This window comes from Dama dama, chromosome 11, assembly GCF_033118175.1.
Source record: "Dama dama isolate Ldn47 chromosome 11, ASM3311817v1, whole genome shotgun sequence".
In the NCBI taxonomy this organism is placed as follows: Eukaryota; Metazoa; Chordata; class Mammalia; order Artiodactyla; family Cervidae; genus Dama; species Dama dama.
The window spans coordinates 87792393-87815179 of NC_083691.1; the positions used below are offsets into that span (position 1 = coordinate 87792393).

A 22787-nucleotide genomic window follows, 5' to 3' on the forward strand; every position below is an offset into this window, starting at 1 on the left:
TAAACTTGAGAATCTGGAGGGGTCTTGGGAAGCCCACAGTCACAACTACATGGGCGAAGTTCATTTGTGTACTGTCTAGCTATCGTATAGTACCGATATGTCTAACCAGATTAGAAAATAAGTGAGCACTTGCAGGAATAAAGAAAATACAGTTTCAATTTTGTTCTAAAACTATTAACTATTTAAATAAAATCTTAAAAACATGTTTTTGTAAAGCAACCAAGAGGACACAGATAATCAAATACCACCATAAAATACAGCCAAACCATCAATGTATATGCTAGTTTTATCATAAATCAATTATCCACAAAAGGTTAAAAATCTTACCTGTCAAATCAATTTGTAATCTGCAGATGTCTTTAGCAATACTGAATTGATCTTTTGCTTTTTTATATTCATAATAATATAAAAATATATATGCACATTCCAGATGGAATTGAACAGCCAAACATCGACCTGAATCATCTACAAACAGATCCTTTAGCTTCATCACTGTTAGACAAAAGATGAGACATTGAAAAGTAGTCAGTATCTTGTAATAACCTGTGACAGAAAATAATTTCAAAAATGATTTATGTGTATTTGTATAATGAAATCATCTTGCTGGGCACTTGAAACATTTTAAGTCAACTATACTTCAATAAAATATATACATATTTTTTAAAAGTATGAGAATAAAAATATATTAGTAAGTAAAACATTTAGGCCGTAATATGTGAAATACATATATTACATAGTTCCTACTCTTAAAGAATTTCAAGTCTGGAAAACGAGGAACACATACAATAACAGTTCATAGCAAGCACTGTCTGAGCACTTATATGTTCCAAGCTAGAAGCTAAGGACATTACATACATTATCTCCTTTACTCCACAATCCTAAGAGATATCATTCATGACCCTGTTCTTTCTTCTTTAGAGTGTTTGTCTTAATCATGCTGCCCAAAATACAGCAATACGAGGTGATGATACAACATACCAAGTCAATCTGCAAAGAGTTAAACAACACGAAAATCTAATGAAGGGGAGATCAATATACAGTTTTCCACATAAAGAATGTAGAATTTCTCCCTTAAAAGGAGAAACATGTATATCTGGATATATCTGAGACAATGAATATCAAGTAGAAAATGAGTAGATATTGGCTTAGGAGTCATATTGTATTTTTCCGAACACCTCAGATGAAAAGATGGGAGAATAGCAGCCTAATAACATGGTACCTCTAAAAAGGTGACTTTCAAAATAAAATACATATATAATAAAGGGGCTACTGACATACACCAAGGGGGTGTCTAACAGGTCACCTCGTCCATCCCTCTACAATGTCCCTGACAAACTGTCCCTCACAATGTCTCCAGTAACAGGATCAGCATCTCACAAACCAATTCATATGAATGGAAGGATGGTGGATGATAGAAGATACACTTACAATGTCCAGAAACTGAGAATCCGTTTTCTATTATTCAAGCTGAAGAGAAAGTGATATCGACTGACACCTACTCTGCTCGACACTAGATATTTACATGTTGTGCTAATTCACACAATGATGTCTTTAGGGCTGACATCAACCTCATTTAACTCATGAGAAAACTGAGCTTAGTCAGCTTACTGACTAGTCACTTTGGCTGAGAAGTGGCAAAGCCAAAATCTGAATCCAAACTTGTTGGGAAGAAGGGAAGAGGGAGCCGGCACAGGAACGACCAAGGTGTAGAGGTGATGCTGCAAAATGTAATCTATATGTTTTCTCACCAAGTAATCTGACAGAAACCTATAGGTGAGAAACAGACACCCTTCATCTTATCATGAAGTGAAAATAAAATGAGTCTGCAAAAAACTGTTTTTTATATACTGCCAAGTCCTTTAAAGAGATTCTTAACTCCAAGAAACTAAATCAAGATGTACATGTCTTGCTACTTTAAAAGGCAGACAGGCATCCAAACACGAACTTCTCACTGTGAAAATCCTTCAGGAGATTCCTCCATGCAAACCAAACTCAAGAAAACCTGGATCTGGGCTCTCCTGGGGGCTCAATGGTAAAGAATCCACCTGTTTATGCAGGAGATGCAGGTTCGATCTCTGATCCAGGACGATCCCACATGCTGTGGAGCAACTAAGCCCTTGCTCCACACCTACTGAGCCTGTGCTCTGAGGCCCAGCAGCTGCAACCCCTGAGCCCGCACGCCCACAGCTACTGAAGCCCGCGTGCCCCAGAGCCTGACTCCACAGCAAGAGAAGCCAGCACAGTGAGAGGTCTGCACGCCAAAACCAGAGCGCAGGCTCCGCGTGCCAGCGATGAACAAGAAAAAGCCAGCGCAGCAACGAAAACCCAGCAGAGCCAACTAAATAAATAAACAAACTCTTCTTTTAAAAAGAGGCAGGTGGAGGTGCAGGGAGAACAGGGTAGAAAGAAACAGAGACAGACGGGAAACTTCTCTGAACAGACCTTGTTACAGAGTTTTGACTCTGGAATCATGTAATTATTTTACATATCCAAAAATAAATCAGAAATAAAAAAGCAATCCCTAAAAACTGGAAACAAATGGAAAAACTAAAACTCTCTATATAACAAGTTGGTGACAAGAGAAAGAGTAATTGCAAATGACTTAGAGCACAGTATACATCCCTAATGTAATATACTGAAGGCACAAAGAGAGTTGCAAAGACATCTTGAGCCTTATTCAGTGGTCTTACTGTTAGTTGGTATGCTGGCGTTGCTCTGAAACTTTTTATACATGCAACAAAGCAAGTCATTACATTTATATTGTTTGGCACAAGATTTTCAGTTTAAGCAAAGAAGGACACACATATGAAATCAAAGATATTGACACAATGCAAGGTTAAATTTTTTAAATCACATTATTTCTTTGCTAGTATCATACTGCTGAAATTATCCTAGTTTTTAATTAACTTTTATACCTGAAAGTCCCCATCATTCTCTTTCTCTTTAAAAACTGCCTTGACTATTCTTACACACTTTTTCTTCCAGAATCAATTTGCAGGTTCTCTCTTCAAAATGTCTGTAACTGCACTAATTGTAATTTCACAACTGGCATTTGACAACACTGTTCATCCTACTCAAGATAACAGTAGGCCTTTAACATTTTTTTAGTAAAGTTGTACAACTGACTTCATTTTCGTTTTGAACATTTTAAGAAATTCCTGGGTTAAATCTTTTTTTACCTTTTCTTTGAAATATAATTGACAAAAAGAAAAAAGAAATTGACATATAACATGCCATTAGTTTCAGGTGTACAACATAATGATTCAATATACATATATACTGCAAAATGATCACCACAGTAAGCCTAGTTAACATCCATCACCACATATAGTTACAATTTTTTTTCTGGTGATGAGAACTTTTAAGATCCACTCTCTCAGCAACTCTCAAATATACAATACAGAATTGTTCATTATAGTCACTATGCTGTGTATGTAAGGTGAAATTTTTCAACAGCTTTACTGAGATGATTCATACACATACAGTCCACCAATCTGAAGTGTGCAATTCAATGGCTTTTCGTATATTCCAAGAAATGTGCAACCTCCACCATAGTAACTCTAAAACATTTTTATCACCTCAAAAATAAATTCTGAAGCAACCTAGATGCCCATCAGCAGATGAATGGATAAGGAAGCTGTGGTACATATACACCATGGAATATTACTCAGCCGTTAAAAAGAATTCATTTGAACCAGTCCTAATGAGATGGATGAAACTGGAGCCCCTTATACAGAGTGAAGTAAGCCAGAAAGATAAAGAACATTACATCATACTATATATATGGAATTTATATGGAATTTAGAAAGATGGTAATGATAACCCTATATGCAAAACAGAAAAAGAGACACAGAAGTACAGAACAGACTTTTGAACTCTGTGGGAGAATGTGAGGGTGGGATATTTCAAAAGAACAGCATGTATACTATCTATGGTGAAACAGATCACCAGCCCAGGTGGGATGCATGAGACAAGTGCTCGGACCTGGTGCACTGGGAAGACCCAGAGGAATCAGGTGGAGAGGGAGGTGGGAGGGGGGATCGGGATGGGGAATACATGTAAATCTATGGTTGATTCATATCAATGTATGACAAAAAAAAAAAAAAATAATAATAATAAATAAATAAATAAATAAATTCTGAACCCTTTAGCTATCACTCTCTTCCCCTCATCCCTCCTATAGCCCTAAACACCACTAATCTACTTTCTGATTCTAACTTTACCAATCCTGCACATTTCATATAAAGGAAATTATTTATCATGTGGTCTTTCATATCTGGTCTCTATAATTTAATATGATGTTTTCAAGGTTCACTTGTGCTGAAGTATGTATCACACTTCATTCATTTATGACTAAAAAATAGTATAATAGAAATCACTGTATATGAATAGACAGTATTTTGTTTACCCATGTATCAGTTGATGGACACATCCATCTTTTAGCTATTATGAATAATGCTGTTATAAACATTCATATACAAAGTTCTGGGTGGACCTATGTTTTCATTTCTCTTGGGTATATACATCTAGGAACTGCTGGATTATATGGTGATTCTATACTTAACTGTTTAAGAAACTGCCAAACTGTATTCCAAAATGGTTACACCATGTTATATTTCCACCAGCAGTGTTTCAACTTTTCCACATCCTCAACAATATGATTATCTCAGTTTTTTTAAATTACAGCCATCGGGTGTAAATTGATATCTTATTGTAGTTTTGATTCTCATCATCCTGATGACTGATACCAAATGTTTTTTCATGTACTTATTGGTCATTAGAATGTCTTCTCTAGATAAATATCTATTTATATCCTTTGCACATTTTTTAATTGGGTCATTTGTCTTTTATACTACTGAGTTGTCAGAGTTCTTTATATATTCTAGATACAAGTTCTTTATCAGATATATGATTTGCAAATATTTTCTCCCACTCTATGGCCTGTCTTTTCACTTTCTTGATAGTGTCCTTTGAAACACAAAAGTTTTTAAAATTTTCTGAACAGACCTTGTTACAGGTTCATAACCTTGTTATAAGGTCCAACTTTCCTATTTTTTTGTTGATGTTGCTCATGCTTTTGGTGTCATAGCTAAGAATCTACTGCCAAATCTGAAGTCACAAAGATTTACCCCTATATTTTCTCCTAAGAGTCTTAGAGTTTTAGCTCTTACACTAGGACTCTCATCCATTTTTATTTAACTTTTCTATATAGTGTAAGATAAGGGTCCAATTTCATTCTTTTGCATATGGTTACCCAGCTGTCCCAGCACATTTGCTGAAAAGACTGTCCTTTTCCCATTGAAATATTTTATATGTAAAGCAATAATTATGTTAACATTGTTATGAACAAGATTTTCAATTTAGGAAAAAGACACAAATATCAATATAAACACTTTGTACAGTTAAATTTTAATTGGAGCTCTTTGGTCAGGGTTAGGGACTTGACAGGGATTCAACCAATGTGTTTGCTAAGAAAGGTCTCAAAAAAGGGCCTCAGCTGGGTGTTTGGCTAAGTCTGAAACATGCATTATGCGTTTCCAAGAGCAGGCCTGGTGACTTGACCAAAGGCTCAGCCAGCATGTTTGCAAGGTCCACAGGTCACCCTGAGAGGCTGTTCGGGATCAGTCAGAGGCTAGAGTAGTGTTTGTGGGGGCTGGGGTCTCAACTCGTGTGCTGAAACGGGCCAGGGACTCAACCAACATTCAAAAGAGCCAGGTCAAGGATTAAGCTGTGGGCTCCCCAAGGTCAGGGCCAAGGGAGCAGGCTGAACATAGAGACACGGCTGGGAGACTGGCTGTACAGGAAGACTGCACAAACACTTATACTGAGGTTAACGGAGCCCGGCTTTTCACTGTCAAAGAAAGGAGTTAGAAACCTGGAAGAGGGAAAACTAAAATAAATTCTGTGGTATTGGATTGGAATTGGAGATGATGCAATTCATGCTTTTTAATACATAGATAAATACAGAAATAGACACAGATGTACATGTATACTTACATATACACATACACATACTTTCCAGCTATGGCTGCTGAAAGACTTTAAAAGGAACTCTCTCTCCAGAGCTCCTTGGAGAAATTACTGATCCCAGGGCCAGAGCAAAGTAATACAAAAAGGCTAATGCATCTTCTTATGTCAGAAAACAAAGAAGCGCTCAAAGATATGTTGAAAGGGCATAGAAACCAATTTGAACAAGCTTCAACTGGCCAAATGTGGGATATTTTGAGCGCCAAATTGTAATCCATTGAATGAATTTGGAATCTGTGAGTGCACACTAATGTCAATATATAAATGCATAAATTCAAAGTTTACTGAGGAATAGGAGACTTATATGGTATCTAAGTACATCACCATACAACAGCAATTAATTATAAAGAGTAATAACCAAAAACTGGAAGCAATCAAATTTTTATCAACAGACGAAAGAACAAACAAATTATGGTATTTCCATATAATGGTACACTACTTAGCAATTAAAAAGAATGAACTATTGCTATAAGTGACAATATGGATGAATCAAAATAATTCTGCTGAGTCAAAGAAGCCCGGCTAAACACACACACACACACAAAAAGTGTGAGACTATATGAAACCACTTTTATAAAATTCAAGGAAATGCAAACTAATATGTAGTAACAGAGAGCAGATCAGTGGTGGCCTGAGAGGCTGAAGGAGAGATCAGGAAGGGTGTAAGAGGATGGGATTCCCAACAAGGACAAGGAAGTTTTGGGGAACAAAGTATATGTTCATTATCTCAATTTTGATGATGGTTTCACAGGTGTAAATACACGTCCAAACTTTAGAAATTGACATTTTAAGTATGTCAGGTGCACTGTATGTCAATTATATCTCAACAAAGCTGTTTCAAAAACAAAAAATGTAAAGAGAAAATGGGTAACTCTAATGAAGAAGACTGACAAATACCATCTGAATCAAGTAACCAAAGTTAGGATCACCAGTAATGAGACCAACTGAAATCATGTGCCACCTGGTAGGATGCAATGAGAATAACAGCACAATTCCTGTGATAGACCTGTACTGAAAGACACTAAAGAGGTACGACAACTAAATCTAACACTAGGTTCTAGACTGGATCATGTTGCTATAAAGGATGCTTTGGGCACAACTGGCCAATCTTGAACAGCAGTAATTAGATATTAGTATTTAATCAATGCTAATTTCCTAATATTGGTGGCTGTATTGTGATTGTACAGGAAAATGCCTTCATAGGAAAAACACCCTAAATGTGCAGAAGTGATGGGGCATCAATTCAACGACTTATTTTAAACGGTTTCAGAGAAAAAAAAGTTCTTTGTACTAGCAACCTTTCTAGAGATTTATGTTTCAAAAAAAAATTTAAGTCCAAAATATTAGCAATTAAAGAAAAAAATTAAGAATATATCTTGCCTTTCCTACACAGACTAAATTTTAGGGTTCTCACATAACCCTGATGAGTTCTTCTTTACAGAAGAATCCTGGGGGAAAAAAAAAGAATGACCAAGTTATAAAATCACTAGGTAAGTACTTACAAATGAATAAGCAGATGGCACTTTCAGAGCCAGATGCAGTCACCTAAGTAAAAATGCCGATCGAGTGGAAACCTCATAGGATCCTTGATAGGTGGATGGAGGGTGTCCATCATAAGCCATGAAGACCAGCGAGGCACACAACCATAGGGAAGTGCAGGCTACTCCAACTCATTTCCTCAAAAAACATTTTTTAAATCCTCTTCTCCCTGACCTCCATACTTCCCAGCTTGTCTCCAGCTGTCACCCCCTCTGACTTTCCATCCTCCTCCTGCCTCACACCCCTTTCCAACTTCCCTTCTTCATCCTACAATTCTAATCAGTGTCTACTGAATTATTTCTAATGCTTAGAATAGGGCTAGATCCTACAGCAAAGTTAAGCCCTGTGCTCCCCTAAAAAGAAGATGGAAGAAGTACTAGGAAGAGAAGACACATAATCATTATTCAATATACAGTAAACTTGATTTGAAACTGGGTGGTACTGGCCATAAATACCATAGAGGGAAAAATCCATAAGCCTGGGATAGTTGAACAAACCTTGTCAGAAGGGTTAGGCCTTGAAAGATGGGTAGAATTTGGCTATAACTCCACCTCTAGACTGTAAGAGTCACAAAAGAAGGGTCCACATGTGTCTTGTTCACTGCTGTTTAAGCCTAGCACTTGTCATAGTTGGTGCTCAATAAATATCCTGCTGCTGCTGCTAAGTCACTTCAGTCATGTCCGACTCTGTGCGACCCCATAGACGGCAGCCCACCAGGCTCCCCCATCCCTGGGATTCTCCAGGTAAGAACACTGGAGTGGGTTGCCATTTCCTTCTCCAATGCATGAAAGTGAAAAGTGAAAGTGAAGTTGCTCAGTCGTGTCCGGCTCTTAGCGACCCCATGGTCTGCAGCCCACCAGGCTCTTCCGTCCATGGGATTTTCCAGGCAAGAGTACTGGAGTGGGGTGCCATTGTCTTCTCTGCAATAAATATCCTAAGAGTGAACAAATATTTAGAAATTCTCTGATGGCTGTCACCAACAAGACAGAATTCCAATTTCCTATCCGCCTAGCTCCTATCAACCTGTTACAACATCACCTGACACATAACTCCTAACACTGTCCAGCCATTGCAAACTATTGGAAATCCCAATACACAAAGATGTCTCAAGTTTCTGTGCCTCTCTTTGTACATATTACACGCCCTTTCCAACTACCTAATGAATTGCTTCTCATTCTCCAAGAATCAGTTCAAGTATTAGCCACTCTGCAAAGCCTCCTCTGGTCCCAAGTTTAGACTAATCATATCCCTTCTTTCACACCGTCCTCTTTTTTTCTAACTGAAATATAGCTGATGTACAATATTATGTCAGCTTCAAGTGTATTACATAGTGATTTGACATTTGTATAACATTTGTATACATCATGAATGATCACCACGATAGCCTAATAACCATCTGTCCCCATACAAAATTATTACAATATTGTTGACCACACTCCTTATGCTGCATTAAGTCTCCATGGCTTTTTTATTTTATAACTGGAGGTTTGCCCCTCTTAATCCCCTTTATCTATACTGCCCCTCCCACCCTCCTTTCCTCTGGAAACCACCTATTTGTTTTCTGTATCTATGAGTTGGTTTTCACTGTTCTGTTTGTTTTGTTTTTTAGATTCCATATGTAAGTTAGATCACACAATTTTTGCCTTTCTCTGATTTATTTCACTTAGCATGATGCCCTAAAGGCCCATCCATATCGTCACGAATAGCAAGGCTTCATTTTTTTTTAAATGGCTGTCATTCCCTTCTTTTTGTGCCCTTTTCTTCTTCTTGAATTTTAGCCTCAATCCCACTGAGTTCACTGATACCCCCAGCAACTACCAGTGACCAGATCACAGTGAGAAATTAAAAATTTTTTTAAATTAAGTATCAAATTACACAGGAAATACAAAGTCAAAAATAAAACTGAGAATAATTAGATTTTCCTAATTTAAAAAAATGACCTGATGAAATTGGTATGTAAAAATAATCATCCAGGGACTTCCCCGATGTCCAGTGGCTGAGACTTACACATTCCTAATGCAGGGGGCCTGTGGTTCAATCCCTGGTCAGGGAACTAGATCCTACATGCCGCAACTAAGACCTGGTGCAGCCAAATAACAGGTAAACAAAACAAACAAACAAAAAATAACAACAATCCAGTACTGCTCTATAAGGAGAAGAAAGGAAGGCCAAGAAAGAACCTATAAGTCAGGTGCAATCCTTAGACTCAAAGTGATAGTGAAAACACCCTTCAGGAACCGCAAGACTGACCACATAGAAGGAAGGATAGACCTACTCTGAAATTCTGTTGCTCAACACCAGTGCTATCCAATAAAACTTTCTGTGATGATATTAAATACAGCTGCACTGTCCAAAATGGTAACCATTTACCATCAAGGTGGCTTCTGAGCCCTTGAAATGGGGCTAGTGAAACTGAGACACTGAATTCTTTACTTCTTTTAATTAGCCACATTAGTGGCTAGTGGCTACTACACCGGACAGCACAGCTCCAGAGAGCAGTTATGGGCAACAGAAGAGCATTTTTTTTAATTTACTAAAAGGAAGCACTCTGTAGCAATTACGGATCCCAACAAGAAAGCCCAAAGAAAGAGAAAATAACTTTTTTTGGTCACAATCTTTCAACAGATCCCAGCATTAAAAAGCTGGCCTACAAAGAATCACATTATTTTACACCTGGAAAAGACTCACAGACCAGCTTTACGCAGAAAGAAACTCTTGGTTTGGAAATCGGACAAGCTCCCTGAAGTCACACAGGGTGTGAGTGACAGAAGAGAAACTGAAAGTCAGATCTTAAAAGTCTAAGTTCTGTTAATTATCTTGATTCTGATAATTTCACAAGTATATATGTATATAAAATACCACCATTCTACACTTTAAATATGAGTCTTACTGTAGGTTAACCACACTCCAGAAACACTGCTAAAAAAGGGTGGCAAACAAACCCACCACTACACCTTGCTATGTCAAGTCTTCAGTTCTATCTCAGAGCTGTCGCAAGGAATAAGCTAGTTAATATATTTAAAGACCTAGAACAGTGCTTGGTATGGAGTATGGACTACTGAAAGGTGAACTGCATTACAATTATTAGATATTAGAATTCTGCCCTATTGACCAGTTTGGAGAAAAGTAATGGAGAGAAGAGTAAGCAGGATTTGGAGTCAGAAACTCCAGGTCACAGTTCTGGTTCTTGGACCTCTTCAAGTTTCAATTCTCTGGAAAATGAGTTAGCTGGACAAGATAATCTCTAATGGGTCTTTCCAAGCTACAGATTTCAGACACTGACTAGGGTAAGAGTTGTAGGAATGGAAAAGAAGGATGGATATGGAACCCTTAGGCAAGAACTGATAAAATTCAAGAACTGGCTAGATACACAGAATGATGAAAAACAGTCAACCATGAACACAAAGTTTTGAGATTTGGATAACTCAAGCTTAAACAAAAAGATGAAATAAATAAATAAATATAGCATGTTGATCCAACAGACATATAATTATCATTTTAATAAATCTTTAGGTGCTCCATGGTAATGAATAATCATAATCTTCTGGGTCAAAATGTCAAACCACTATATTTAAAATGCATGCTAAAACCAAAATCTCTTCTCATCAGATTATTTTAATGCTATGTTAAAAATGAAATCCCCATGGATTCATGGATAATCAGATACTTGTGATTAGACTATTAGTATATTTAATGACATTAATTCCAAAGTACCAAAAAATTTTTTTTTAATTTATGCATACATCAGTCACCAAGAAACTAATCTCTTGAACAACTCTTTGGATGTGGAGACAATATAAGCCTAGAGTCACAGAGCTGCCTGGAGATGTTACAGTGGAATCTCAGACAAAATATTTTAGCCTGTTTCCTTTGAACAGTGACTTCCTGATAAGCTCATCTTCAAACACCTAAACCTCAATATTATATCTCATGTGCCATATGGAACACGTTTTCAGTATCAGATGCCTCAATAAATGATTTGTGCCCTTAAGCAGTTCTTCAGAGAATCATGGTTTCATTAGTATGAGATCCAAAAGAGGAACTCAGAGTGTGCTGAGGAGCAGACTTTTCAAGATTCTAACTCACTCCTTTCATAGATATGATCAGTCCAGCAAAGTTACGCTGACACTGATGGGCTCTATTCCACTACATTGTACTGATGTAACGTTCCTGGACAAAAATATAAAGATCACACTTGCTTATATGGCACAGATTGAAAAAAAAAATCTTGCCAACTTTTTGATGACTGTTCAAGGACAACATTTCAAATATAATATTCTTCTCTGGATATCAAACAATATTTCAGTTATAACTGAATGCTTGGTCAACATTTGGGTTAAATCCCAGAACATTTTTTTAAATAAAATTGTTTATGAAAATGTTGCAGTTTAAGACCAAGTGCAGACTTACTAAGACATAGCCAAAATGGACCAATTTATGACTAGATAAAATGAAAAATGTCACTGATTAGCCTAGAACAGCAACACAAAAAAATTCTTAGTTGTAAGGCAAAGCAAATGATATGCTGAAATATACTGCAGAAAAGAACTGAGACCACTTGGGGAATGAGTCACTTAGAGTCATATTTTCCAGATATCTTAGTTAACCCTTTCTGTTTAGAGAAATACCTCTTAGAATTCTCTCTACAACACATCATATGGTTCTTACCTTTTAGTATGGTATAATAAGAAGGTATTTTTTTTCTTAATAATTAAAGGTCATCATTAAGAACATTACTTACTGAGATGTGGTTAAGGTATAGACATAAATGTAGATTTACATAATATGGGATAAAGGGAAGAGATGTGGCTTTCCCTCTGGCAACTGCATCAAACTTGACTTCCTTTACAATAAGAGAAAGAAATAAAACTCCCAGTGACACCTTGTGTTTTTGTTCATTTACCAATACTTCATAAAGTATAATGAAGCATATGAAATTGTTTAATATGCTACACAGTATAATGTAATTACCTTTTTACAAAATTAAATAGTGGGCTGAATCCTGACGCCATCTTCTTTCAAATGCTTTCACTATCCTCTGGAAAAATCAATTTTTTTCCCCATTAGAATCAGTAATGTACAACTCGTCCCTGGCTTTCAAAACTTTATCTGATTTCGTGAACTACGAGTTTATCCCCACTTCTCTTTCTCCCTTGCACTTTGTTTATGGACTGTATCTCACTTCATTTTAAAAATACGAAATGACATGAATGGGGGGAAGACTTAGTCTACACAGTTTTCATTTTGCTAAAAATAGAAAGAGGACAATGATGCCAGTAAATTGAGCATCAGGTCTTAATTTTCTCCAATCCAACTTCATATTTCACTTGAAAGAGAACTCTGCGCCTAGGCAACACTATTATGAGAAGATTCAAGATCCCATATGGTATCTGGGTAGGATTAATTTTCTCGTAACTTCTACAATATTTCACTTTTTGAAAAACTCTCATACAGAAGTTAACTCAGATAAAAACTGCTATCGAGATGGAGGACAAATGGAGTTCTACAATGTCTCCTCTGAAAAGTGAATGTAGAAAAGGCTCAACAGGACTTCCCTAGTAGTCCAATGCAGGGGATACAGGTTCAATCCCTGGTTCTGGAGGATTCCACATGCCTTGGGACAACTAAGCCCATGCACCACAACAGAAGTCACTGCAATGAGAAGCCTCCACAACACAACTAGAGAGTAACCCCTGCTTTCATAGTAACAAAGACTCAGTGCAGCCAAAAATAAATTTTAAAAAATTTAAAAAGTAAAGGCTCAATAAATGCTAGCTATCACTATTCAAAATATACACATTCAAAAATATGCACTAAATATTTATTATTTTCCAGGCATTCTGCTAAGCAGAAACAAGAAAAAATCAGCCCACAAGAACTCACAATCTAGAGAGTTGCTTACAGTCTTGAAAATACAGATGATCCTGTAGCCTAAATTTGCTCATAAAAATCTCTTATAATCCAAATGCATTAAACCATAGACTTTTACAGGAAAAAGAAATACCGTTTTGCAGTTGTTACTTCATTGCATCACTGTACACTTAGTGCAATATCACTGTATAGAAAGGTAAACTCCTTACATTTAATAAAACAATCTGCTACCACATGTTAGGTTTAAATCTCATAGCAAAACAAATATTGTTTTCTATATACAAAGTTCAAGCTCAGAATACATTTCTTTTTACATATACAAGTCAGATTTAATATGCCCTTGGTTGTTCCACAGTCTTACATAACCTAAAATCCTAAACAAATAGAGACTAAGTCCAAGATTTCCTCCCATTTTCAAAATGTTTCCCGAGGACTTTCCTGGTGGCTCAGCAAAGAATCCACCTACCAGTCCAGGAGACGCAGGTTCGATCCCCGATTTGGGAAGATTCCACATGCCGAGGAACAACTGAGCCTGGTGCCGCAACTCCCGAGGCTGTGCCCTAGAGCCTGCGAGCCGCAACTCCTGAAGCCCACAGCCCTAGAGCCTGTCTGTGCTCCACAACAAGAGAAGTCACCGCAATGAGAAGCCTGTGCACAGCTAGAGAGCAGCCCCCACTCGCCGCAACTAAAAGTCCAAGCAGCAATGGAGACCCTGCAGAGCCATAAACAAATAATGCCTCCCTAAAAAGCCTCAGGGTTACTTGCAACAAAGGCATTTACAGGGGCGTGTGGTTTGTAAGTATTTGGTAAATTTTACATTTCTATTCTAGGCACATTTCCATATGTACATTATGTATTCCAATAAAAATAATGAAAAAACTACAAAAGTGTCTCTCTACCCACTGTCATCCTCACTAAACTTATTTTCTACCAAATATAATTACTTAAAAAAATGAATTATTTCTTCATGTACTCAGAAGGATATAGGATAAATAATTTCCTGTTCTGCATGTAGTTCGGCACAATTTACTCCAGTTCAAATTAGTTAAGGATTATTTTCTTAATAAAGGGAGTTTACATTTGTCTCTAACAAGATTTCTTACGTTAAGAAACCAAGAAAATATTTAAACACCTTTAGGCAATTTGTAATAAAATCAAGGTGAACTACACAGAATAAATCACTTGTTTAAGTCTGTATTAATAATATAAATAACACTGATTGACTTTTTAAAAATTCAAAGACAAAAAAGAAATCCTATAATCGGACATCCTAATTATTTGTGATAGTCCAAATCCAGAAAGAGTGGAAAAGCAACCTCAGACAAAAAGTTACCATATGCTGTCAAGCAATAAATGAAAAAGGAAAGTCTCGGGCAAGAAAACAGAACAGAGCTATATGCTCAAAGCAGACAAAATCTGCAGCATACCTTGATCGATGCAGTCTTCAGCAAGAGCAAAAAGCTGAGGTGAGCGCTCCTCAAGCAACTGCTGGTGAATATTCACACATCTCAATGTCCACCATGGCAAGCTCTAGAAAAAGGAAATACCAACGTAAGCTGAAATAAAAGGACCCTTTGGGAAAAAGTTTTACATTAACCCAAATCAACTTTTAGAATTTTTTTACATTTGTGAGATTAAATTCACTCTTCAATAAGCTTACCCACCCACGGCTACGTCTTCAGTAATAACATCAAATCCACTGCCATGTCTTCCACGAGACCATCTCTCCTCCATTCACTCAAAGCCAGCTGGGATTCCCGACGTCATTGTCAACTTCCCATTTCCTCCTTTAAAATGCCTACTGTCATCGCCCGGCTCTGCTACAGCACTCTACCAGAACCATGATCCAACACCCACCATCCTGGGAGGCCCCCCACTAGAACCTCCTTGTAGGGTGATTCTTCCCCTTGTCTCAACTTCCAGCACATGTTTTCCACCTCCCTTTGCAAACACACCCCACCATACTCGTGTATGTCATCCTAGCTTTCAGTGTTGTCAGCCAGCTAGCCAACAAGAGGAGGAACCATGTTTCACTCATCCCTGTATCCTCTGAAGCAATTCATGCTGTGCACGCTACAAGGTAAGAAATAGCCTGGGTTCAGATTATTCCCCAAACTGGGAAGACCTCTGCCACACCCTCTTCCACGAAACCTCTTCTCCCAGAGAAGAGACTAGGGCACACACTGGTCTCTCACTTCCCTGAACTTCCACACTGCCTAGAAGTTAGCACCACACTGGAGAGCTCGTGTTTGTCAAGTGTGTAAGTACTTGGTCCTTGTAGTTTGGAGGGTGGAGACCGCGTTTTATACATTGTCTTGACTAATGCACAAGCTCAAAGTTCAGTAACCTTTTCTCAGTCCTCTGGTGCTCAGTCTTACTTTTCAACACATCCTGATTAAACAACAAGCCCATACAGAAGCATACACAGTGAAGATGAAAGTCTCTCTTCTGCTGCCTCAGCACCATCCTCCTTCCCCAGAAAAATCCACGACAAAGGTTTATATTCCTCTAGGCTCTTCCTCTATATATAAGTGTCGGTGTGCAAATAAGTAGTATTAACTATTTTTGACAGGCTCATTAAATTACCAAGTATGACCATGCATTAAATCATCTAAATTAGTTATAACTATGTTACTTTGAATTATACTGCCCAAAGGTATGAAAAATTTTCTTTCTTTTATAGCAATACCTGCTGCTGCTGCTAAGTCGCTTCAGTCATGTCTGACTCTGTGCGACCTCATAGACGTCAGCCCACCAGGCTCCCCCGTCCCCGGGATTCTCCAGGCAAGAACACTGGAGTGGGTTGCCATTTCCTTCTCCAACGCATGAAAGTGAAAAGTGAAAGGGAAGTCGCTCAGTCGTGTCCGACTCCTAGCGACCCCATGGACTGCAGCCTACAAGGCTCCAACATCCATGGGATTTTCCAGGCCAAAGTACTGGAATGGGTTGGCACTGCCTTCTCCATAGTAATACCTACTACCTGGAAATCATGCTTAATTACCAAAAGCATTTTCTGTTACTTGAATTTCATTTCTTCATTTGATCAAGGGGTAAAACTGCCTGTTTACCTCCTAAACTGCTACACACAACTGTTGCAACAATGATAAAATCACAAATGAATTTTGACTCTATGACAAAATCTTTTCTAGTTACTAATGCTATTTCCTCAGGCCACGGAAGGAAAGGAAAGGTAGAATTATCTAACAGAAAGAAGTTTCACATCATTTTTAATTTGATTCCCTGACTTGTTGCCTCATTTTCATTCTTTTCCTATCACTAAGCTAATGAAGTCAGTCTATATTCCAATTATCTGTCCTTATCTGCTGTCAGCAGTGAGTGAGTCAGGTCTGGCAACATATTCTTTCCTTTTCTAGACATGGGACTTATGATAGATCTAGTCAAACAGATTGCCCTGTTAAAAAACATATGACTTAAGATGCTCAGCTCTTAAAAATCAGATCTATAAACTAACTTTTTAATCCAAAAATCTTCACATGGGAGAAGGGGGAGTGTGAAACAAAGAAAGAAAGCATTATCTATTTTTTTTTTTTACTAGAAAATAAAAGTGCCTTTTTCTATCTATCAAGAATCACTTAATAGAAAATCTGAGGCATTAATGAAAAAGGAAACTTGAAGTCTTGCTTTAGACAGTTCCCAAATCCTGTCTCCTGACTAGAGCACGTATTACTTGTTCTGATTGATAAGTTATACTAGTGAATAACCTTCTAGAAGGTAGGGAGCATGAGGGTACTCAAAAGAAACCCAGTAAATGTTTGCCAACTTAAGTCCATTTTATAAATACAGAAACTGATATTCAGAGTAATTCACTGGCCTAAGGTCACAGAGATGCTAACAGGCCAAGGCAGGCAAACTCCGGTCTGATTCCAAAGCCAAAATTCCTTTTACTCAAACATTAACATATTACTAATAATAGTCTATGTACTTCACAGACTCAGCTTAGTTCAGTCGCTCAGCCGCGTCCTACTCTTTGTGACCCCATGAACCGCAACACGCCAGGCCTCCCTGTCCATCACCAACTCCCAGAGTACACCCAAACCCATGTCCATCGAGTCAGTGATGCCATCCAACCATCTCATCCTCTGTTGTCCCCTTCTCCTCCTGCCCTCAATCTTTCCCAGTAACAGGGTCTTTTCCAGTGAGTCAGTTCTCCGCATCAGGTGGCCAAAGTATTGGAGTTTCAGCTTCAGCATCAGTCCTTCCAATGAACACACAAGACTGATCTCCTTTAGGATGGACTGGTTGGATCTCCTTGCAGTCCAAGGACTCTCAAGAGTCTCCTCCAACACCACAGTTCAAAAGCATCAATTCTTCTGCACTCAGCTTTCTTTATAGTCCAACCTTCACATCCATACACGACCACTGGAAAAACCATAGCCTTGACTAGACGGACATTGGTTGGCAAATCAATGTCTTTGTTTTTTAATATGCTGTCTAGGTTGGTCATAACTTTCCTTCCAAGGAGTAAGTGTCTTTTAATTTCATGGCTGCAGTCACCATCTGCAGTGATTTTGGAGCCCAGAAAAATAAAGTCAGCCACTGTTTCCACTGTTTCCCCATCTATTTGCCACGAAGTGATGGGACCAGATGCCATGATCTTAGTTTTCTGAACATTGAGCTTTAAGCCAACTTTTTCTCTCCTCTTTCACTTTCATCAAGAGGCTCTTTAGCTCTTCTTCACTTTCTGCCATAAGGGTGGTGTCATCTGCATATCTGAGGTTATTGATATTTCTCCCAGCAATCTTGATACCAGCCTGTGGTTCCCTTGGTATCTCTAATTTTCTTGAAGAGATCTCTAGTCTTTCCCATTCCATTGTTTTCCTCTATTTCTTTGCATTGATTGCTGAGGAAGGCTTTCTTATCTCTCCTTGCTATTCTTTGGAACTCTGCATTCAAATGGATCTATCTTTTCTTTTCTCCTTTGCTTTTTACTTCCCTTCTTTTCACAGTTATTTGTATGGCCTCCTCAGACAGCTATTTTGGTTTTTTCCATTTCTTTTTCTTGGAGATGGTCTTGATTCCTGTCTCCTATACAACGTCACGAACCTCCATCCACAGTTCATCAGGCACTCTATCAGATTTAGCCCCTTAAATCTATTTCTCACTTCCACTGTATAGTCATAAGGGATTTGATTTAGGTCATACCTGAATGGTCTAGTGGTTTTCTCCACTTTCTTCAATTTCAGTCTGAATTTGGCAATAAGGAGTTCATGATCCGAGCCACAGTCAGCTCCCGGTCTTGTTTTTGCTGACTGTATAGAGCTTCTCCATCTTTGGCTGCACAGAATATAACCAATCTGATTTCGGTGTTGACCATCTGGTGATGTCCATGTGTAGAGTCTTCTCTTGTGTTGTTGGAAGAGGGTGTTTGCTATCACCAGTGAGTTCTCTTGGCAAAACTCTTATTAGCCTTTGCCTTGCTTCATTCCGTACTCCAAGACCAAATTTGCCTGTTACTCCAGGTGTTTCTTGACTTCCTACTTTTGCATTCCAGTCCCCTATAATGAAAAGGACATCTTTTTTGGGTGTTAGTTCTAGGTCTTGTAGGTTCATACAACTGTTCAACTTCAGCTTCTTCAGCATTACTGGTCGGGGCGTAGACTTGCATTACCGTGATATTGAATGGTTTGCCTTGGAAACGAACAGAGATCATTCTGTCATTTTTCAGATTGCATCCAAGTACTGCATTTTGGACTTTTTTGTTGACTATTAGGGCTACTCCATTTCTTCTAAGGGATTCCTGCCCACAGTAGTAGATATAATGGTCATCTGAGTTAAATTCACCCATTCCAGTCCATCTTAGTTCACTGATTCCTAGAATGTCGATGTTCATGCTTGTCATCTCCTGTTTGACCACTTCCGGTTTGCCTTGATTAATGGACCTAACATTCCAGGTTCCTATGCAATACTGCTCTTTACAGCATTGAAACTTGCTTCTATCACCAGTCCCATTTGGGTGGGAAAAAAATCATCTTTATTGTTTCACAAAAATAAAATCATTTTTATTTTTAATAAAAAATCAACCTGATACATTCCTACTTAATATGCATGCTGATGAATGTTTTCCATCAAGAAAACTGTGTCACTAACTCAGTAATGACCATTAGTCTCACTAGAAAGAAAACAATACCATTTAGCAACCTCATGTCTTCATGATCCTTTCTTTAGGGTCAAGTACTACTCAGTCTATAAGATCATTTAACTCAAACCAACTTAGAAAAACATTCTTTTATTCAAACTAAGATCACTAAAAAGATCAAAGGTAAGGCCTTATATCTGCTAGTATATACTGAAACCCATCAAGTAAAAACCGTTTTGGTACAACTGATTCCAAACCTTCTGGCTCTCATGAGAGTTGCTGAAAGAGGCATGATTCCCTTTTTACCTCTTCTTTGTCTCAACTTAAATGCTCAGGAAAACAAGCCCTTATCCAGTACAGACCAAGTTCCATTTTATCCATAGAAATATTATTTCTTAAACTTTCTCAGCTAACACTTGGAAACTGGGAGATTTCATATAAAATTTAGATTTACTATTTCTGGCAATACAAGGTCTACATGCCTAAGTTGCAACGATCAGGATAGGAATCAGGAAGCTTCAAGCCTGTGGGTCAGAAACAGCTCTCCACCTGTTTTCTTTTAGCCCAAAACCAAGACTGGTTCTTACATTTTTGAAAGAAAGAAAAGAAAATTTTGTGACATGTGAAAAGGATGTGAAATGTAAATTTCAATGTCCATAAATAAAACTTTATTGGTATACAGTCACACCCATTTACATATTATCTGCAGCTGCTTTCACACTGCAAGGCAGATTGAAGAGTTCGCGGCAGACAGTTGAGAAGCTGCAAGAGAACCAACACTCCTCAAGGACTTTCATCAATTCTCTCTTGTGGTTTTTATCACCTCCTACTGCATATTAGCTTTTCTCACTAATTTATATGTAACCTAGAGAAACCATACAATGGATATTGAACAAATGCTCTACTAAACCCAACCCAAATATCAATCAACGCAGGACATGAGACAAGAAACAGTAATAGTAATTAAGACCTACTGTAAGTGCTGTTCATGCTTCCGGCTACTGCTCATTATCCTTACATGAAATTCATAAAAGACTGTCTGTGATGGATGTTTCTAAACCCACTTTTAAGATTCAGAGAATGAACACTTAGACACATGCATACATACATACAACACATAATTCTATTAAAGAGACAATGTGTCATTTTATACTAGACTAATCTCTTGAGGGGAGATAAAATTAAATACCTAAGGAAGACTTAGAAAATAAATATACCAAGACATTGTCAGCATCACACCTAAAGTCTGATGCTAATCAGCACAAAAGTCACACCTGGGTCTGAATCTCCTGGCTCCTTTTCTTTCCTTACCTGAATAGCTGTCAGTTTATGTCTTATATTCACTAAGATAATTCTTGCTAATAACAGCAGGATAGGCTGTGTGGTCAGGCTGTAGACTGATTCACCATCTAGAACAAGGAGACTCAGAACAAATGCATCCAGTCCTTTGATCTGGAAAAAAAAAAAATTAAGATCAAATAATTTAGAAAAAAATTAACCTTTGTATGTCTTATAAGGATACATATTTTCCAGTTAATCAGCTCTGAAACACAATCATTAATCTATTACACAGCAACTGGCACTGGACCAAGTCCTAATATTAAAAATGCCCTTAGAGATCTACAACTCCAGCCTGCCCTGACCAATGACCACCCATCTGCTTATACTTTAGAGGAGCAGAACAATCAAGAAAATGCTACTATTGAAGAAACACCATTATCTTACAGATTTACTTACAACAAAGCGTTTTCTCAGTAAAGCCATCCCTATGTGAAAGGGATATTTCACATATTAAACACTTACGTTTCATATATGCTTCATGAGTCAGCTAATGACATTACAAACCACAGCTGCCCCTTAATTACTATCAGGCCAAAGAACAACTAAGTCTTACATATCAGATGCTGAGTAGGCATGTAATCACGGACCAACGTGAACAGAGGCTGCCCAAAAGGGAGGTCTCTGAAAAATCCATTTCTCAACTGCACAGATTTTCTATGGTGGACCAGACACTCATGTTTTTAAAATGTGGGCTGAATAATTTTGACAGCTGCCACAAAACCAGCAGCAGGACTGCTCAACATCAGGAACACAGGCTCTAAGTCACCGACACAGGATGGAGTCCTTTTACTGTTTATTAGTTTGTGGGCACAGGCAGATTTCTTTTAACTGAGCCTCACTTTCCTCAATTATAAAATCAAATAACAGAACCTACACCTCATAGGGTTCTTACAAGAATTAAACAAGATGGTAACGATAACCCTATATGCAAAACAGAAAAAGAGACACAGATGTACAGAACAGACTTTTAGACTCTGTGGGAGTAGGCGAGGGTGGGACATTTCGAGAGAACAGCATCGAAACATGTATATTATCTAGGGTGAAACAGATCACCAGCCCAGGTTGGATGCATGAGACAAGTGCTCAGGCCTGGTGCACTGGGAAGACCCAGAGGGATCGGGTAGAGAGGGAGGTGGGAGGGGCGATCGGGATGGGGAATACATGTAAATCCATGGTTGATTCATGTCAATGTATGACAAAAACCACTACAATATTGTAAAGTAATTAGCCTCCAACTAATAAAAAATAAATGGGAAAAAAATTTAAAAAAAGAATTAAACAATCCAAGTGATGCCAGTGCCAGGCTCAATGCTTTATAAAAACATTCAAAAAAGGTACGAAAGGAACAGCCCTTTCATCATCACTGAAAAGTGTACCTGAGGAATAAAGACCATGTGAATGACCACCAGCAAACCACTGATAAAGCTTACTGTTAACCTACACTGAGGGTAGAATGATTTTTTTTTTTTTTAAAGTTCAATAATCAAGGAACTATTCTGAAGTATTACAACTGCCTCAATCTTAGAAGAAGACAGAACAAAAAAAGTTAAGTTCAGTCTAAAATCACACCAAAGTTAGCATCTGAACAGAGATTACAGCCCAGGTTTTCCAACTCCCAAGCCAGTATTCTTCCTACCATCTCATGCTACCTTCCCCTCAGACCTAGGCTAAGCATGAGGAAGTCCCCTGGGACAGGGCCAGGATCACTTCCAGCCTTCTGACTGGGACAACTGCATGACGGCAATGTAAGTAACTGAGACACAGACACAGCAGAGGACCTGGTTTGGAAAAGAACCTCACCATGAAGCCAGTGTGGACACGATGAGTCTGAGGTTCCCTGCGAGACCTCCAAGTGGAGGTACCAGTTACACCAGCAAATCCACTGCTGAAGGACTTGAGGGAAGACCCTGCC

General features: G+C 38.2%; 1 protein-coding gene across 2 annotated transcripts in view; it reads right to left on the reverse strand.

The window, feature by feature from the left end:
• Nucleotides 1–22787, reverse strand: part of TTC27 (tetratricopeptide repeat domain 27) — a 162039-nt gene that overhangs the window by 129853 nt on the left and 9399 nt on the right. For both annotated transcript variants that reach the window (XM_061155633.1, XM_061155634.1), the window contains exons 4-6: nt 20846–20986; nt 14865–14967; nt 328–492 (exon numbers count right to left, since the gene is read on the reverse strand). In XM_061155633.1, coding sequence (XP_061011616.1) covers nt 328–492; nt 14865–14967; nt 20846–20986 — 409 coding nt within the window. The remainder of the gene's footprint in view (nt 1–327; nt 493–14864; nt 14968–20845; nt 20987–22787) is intronic.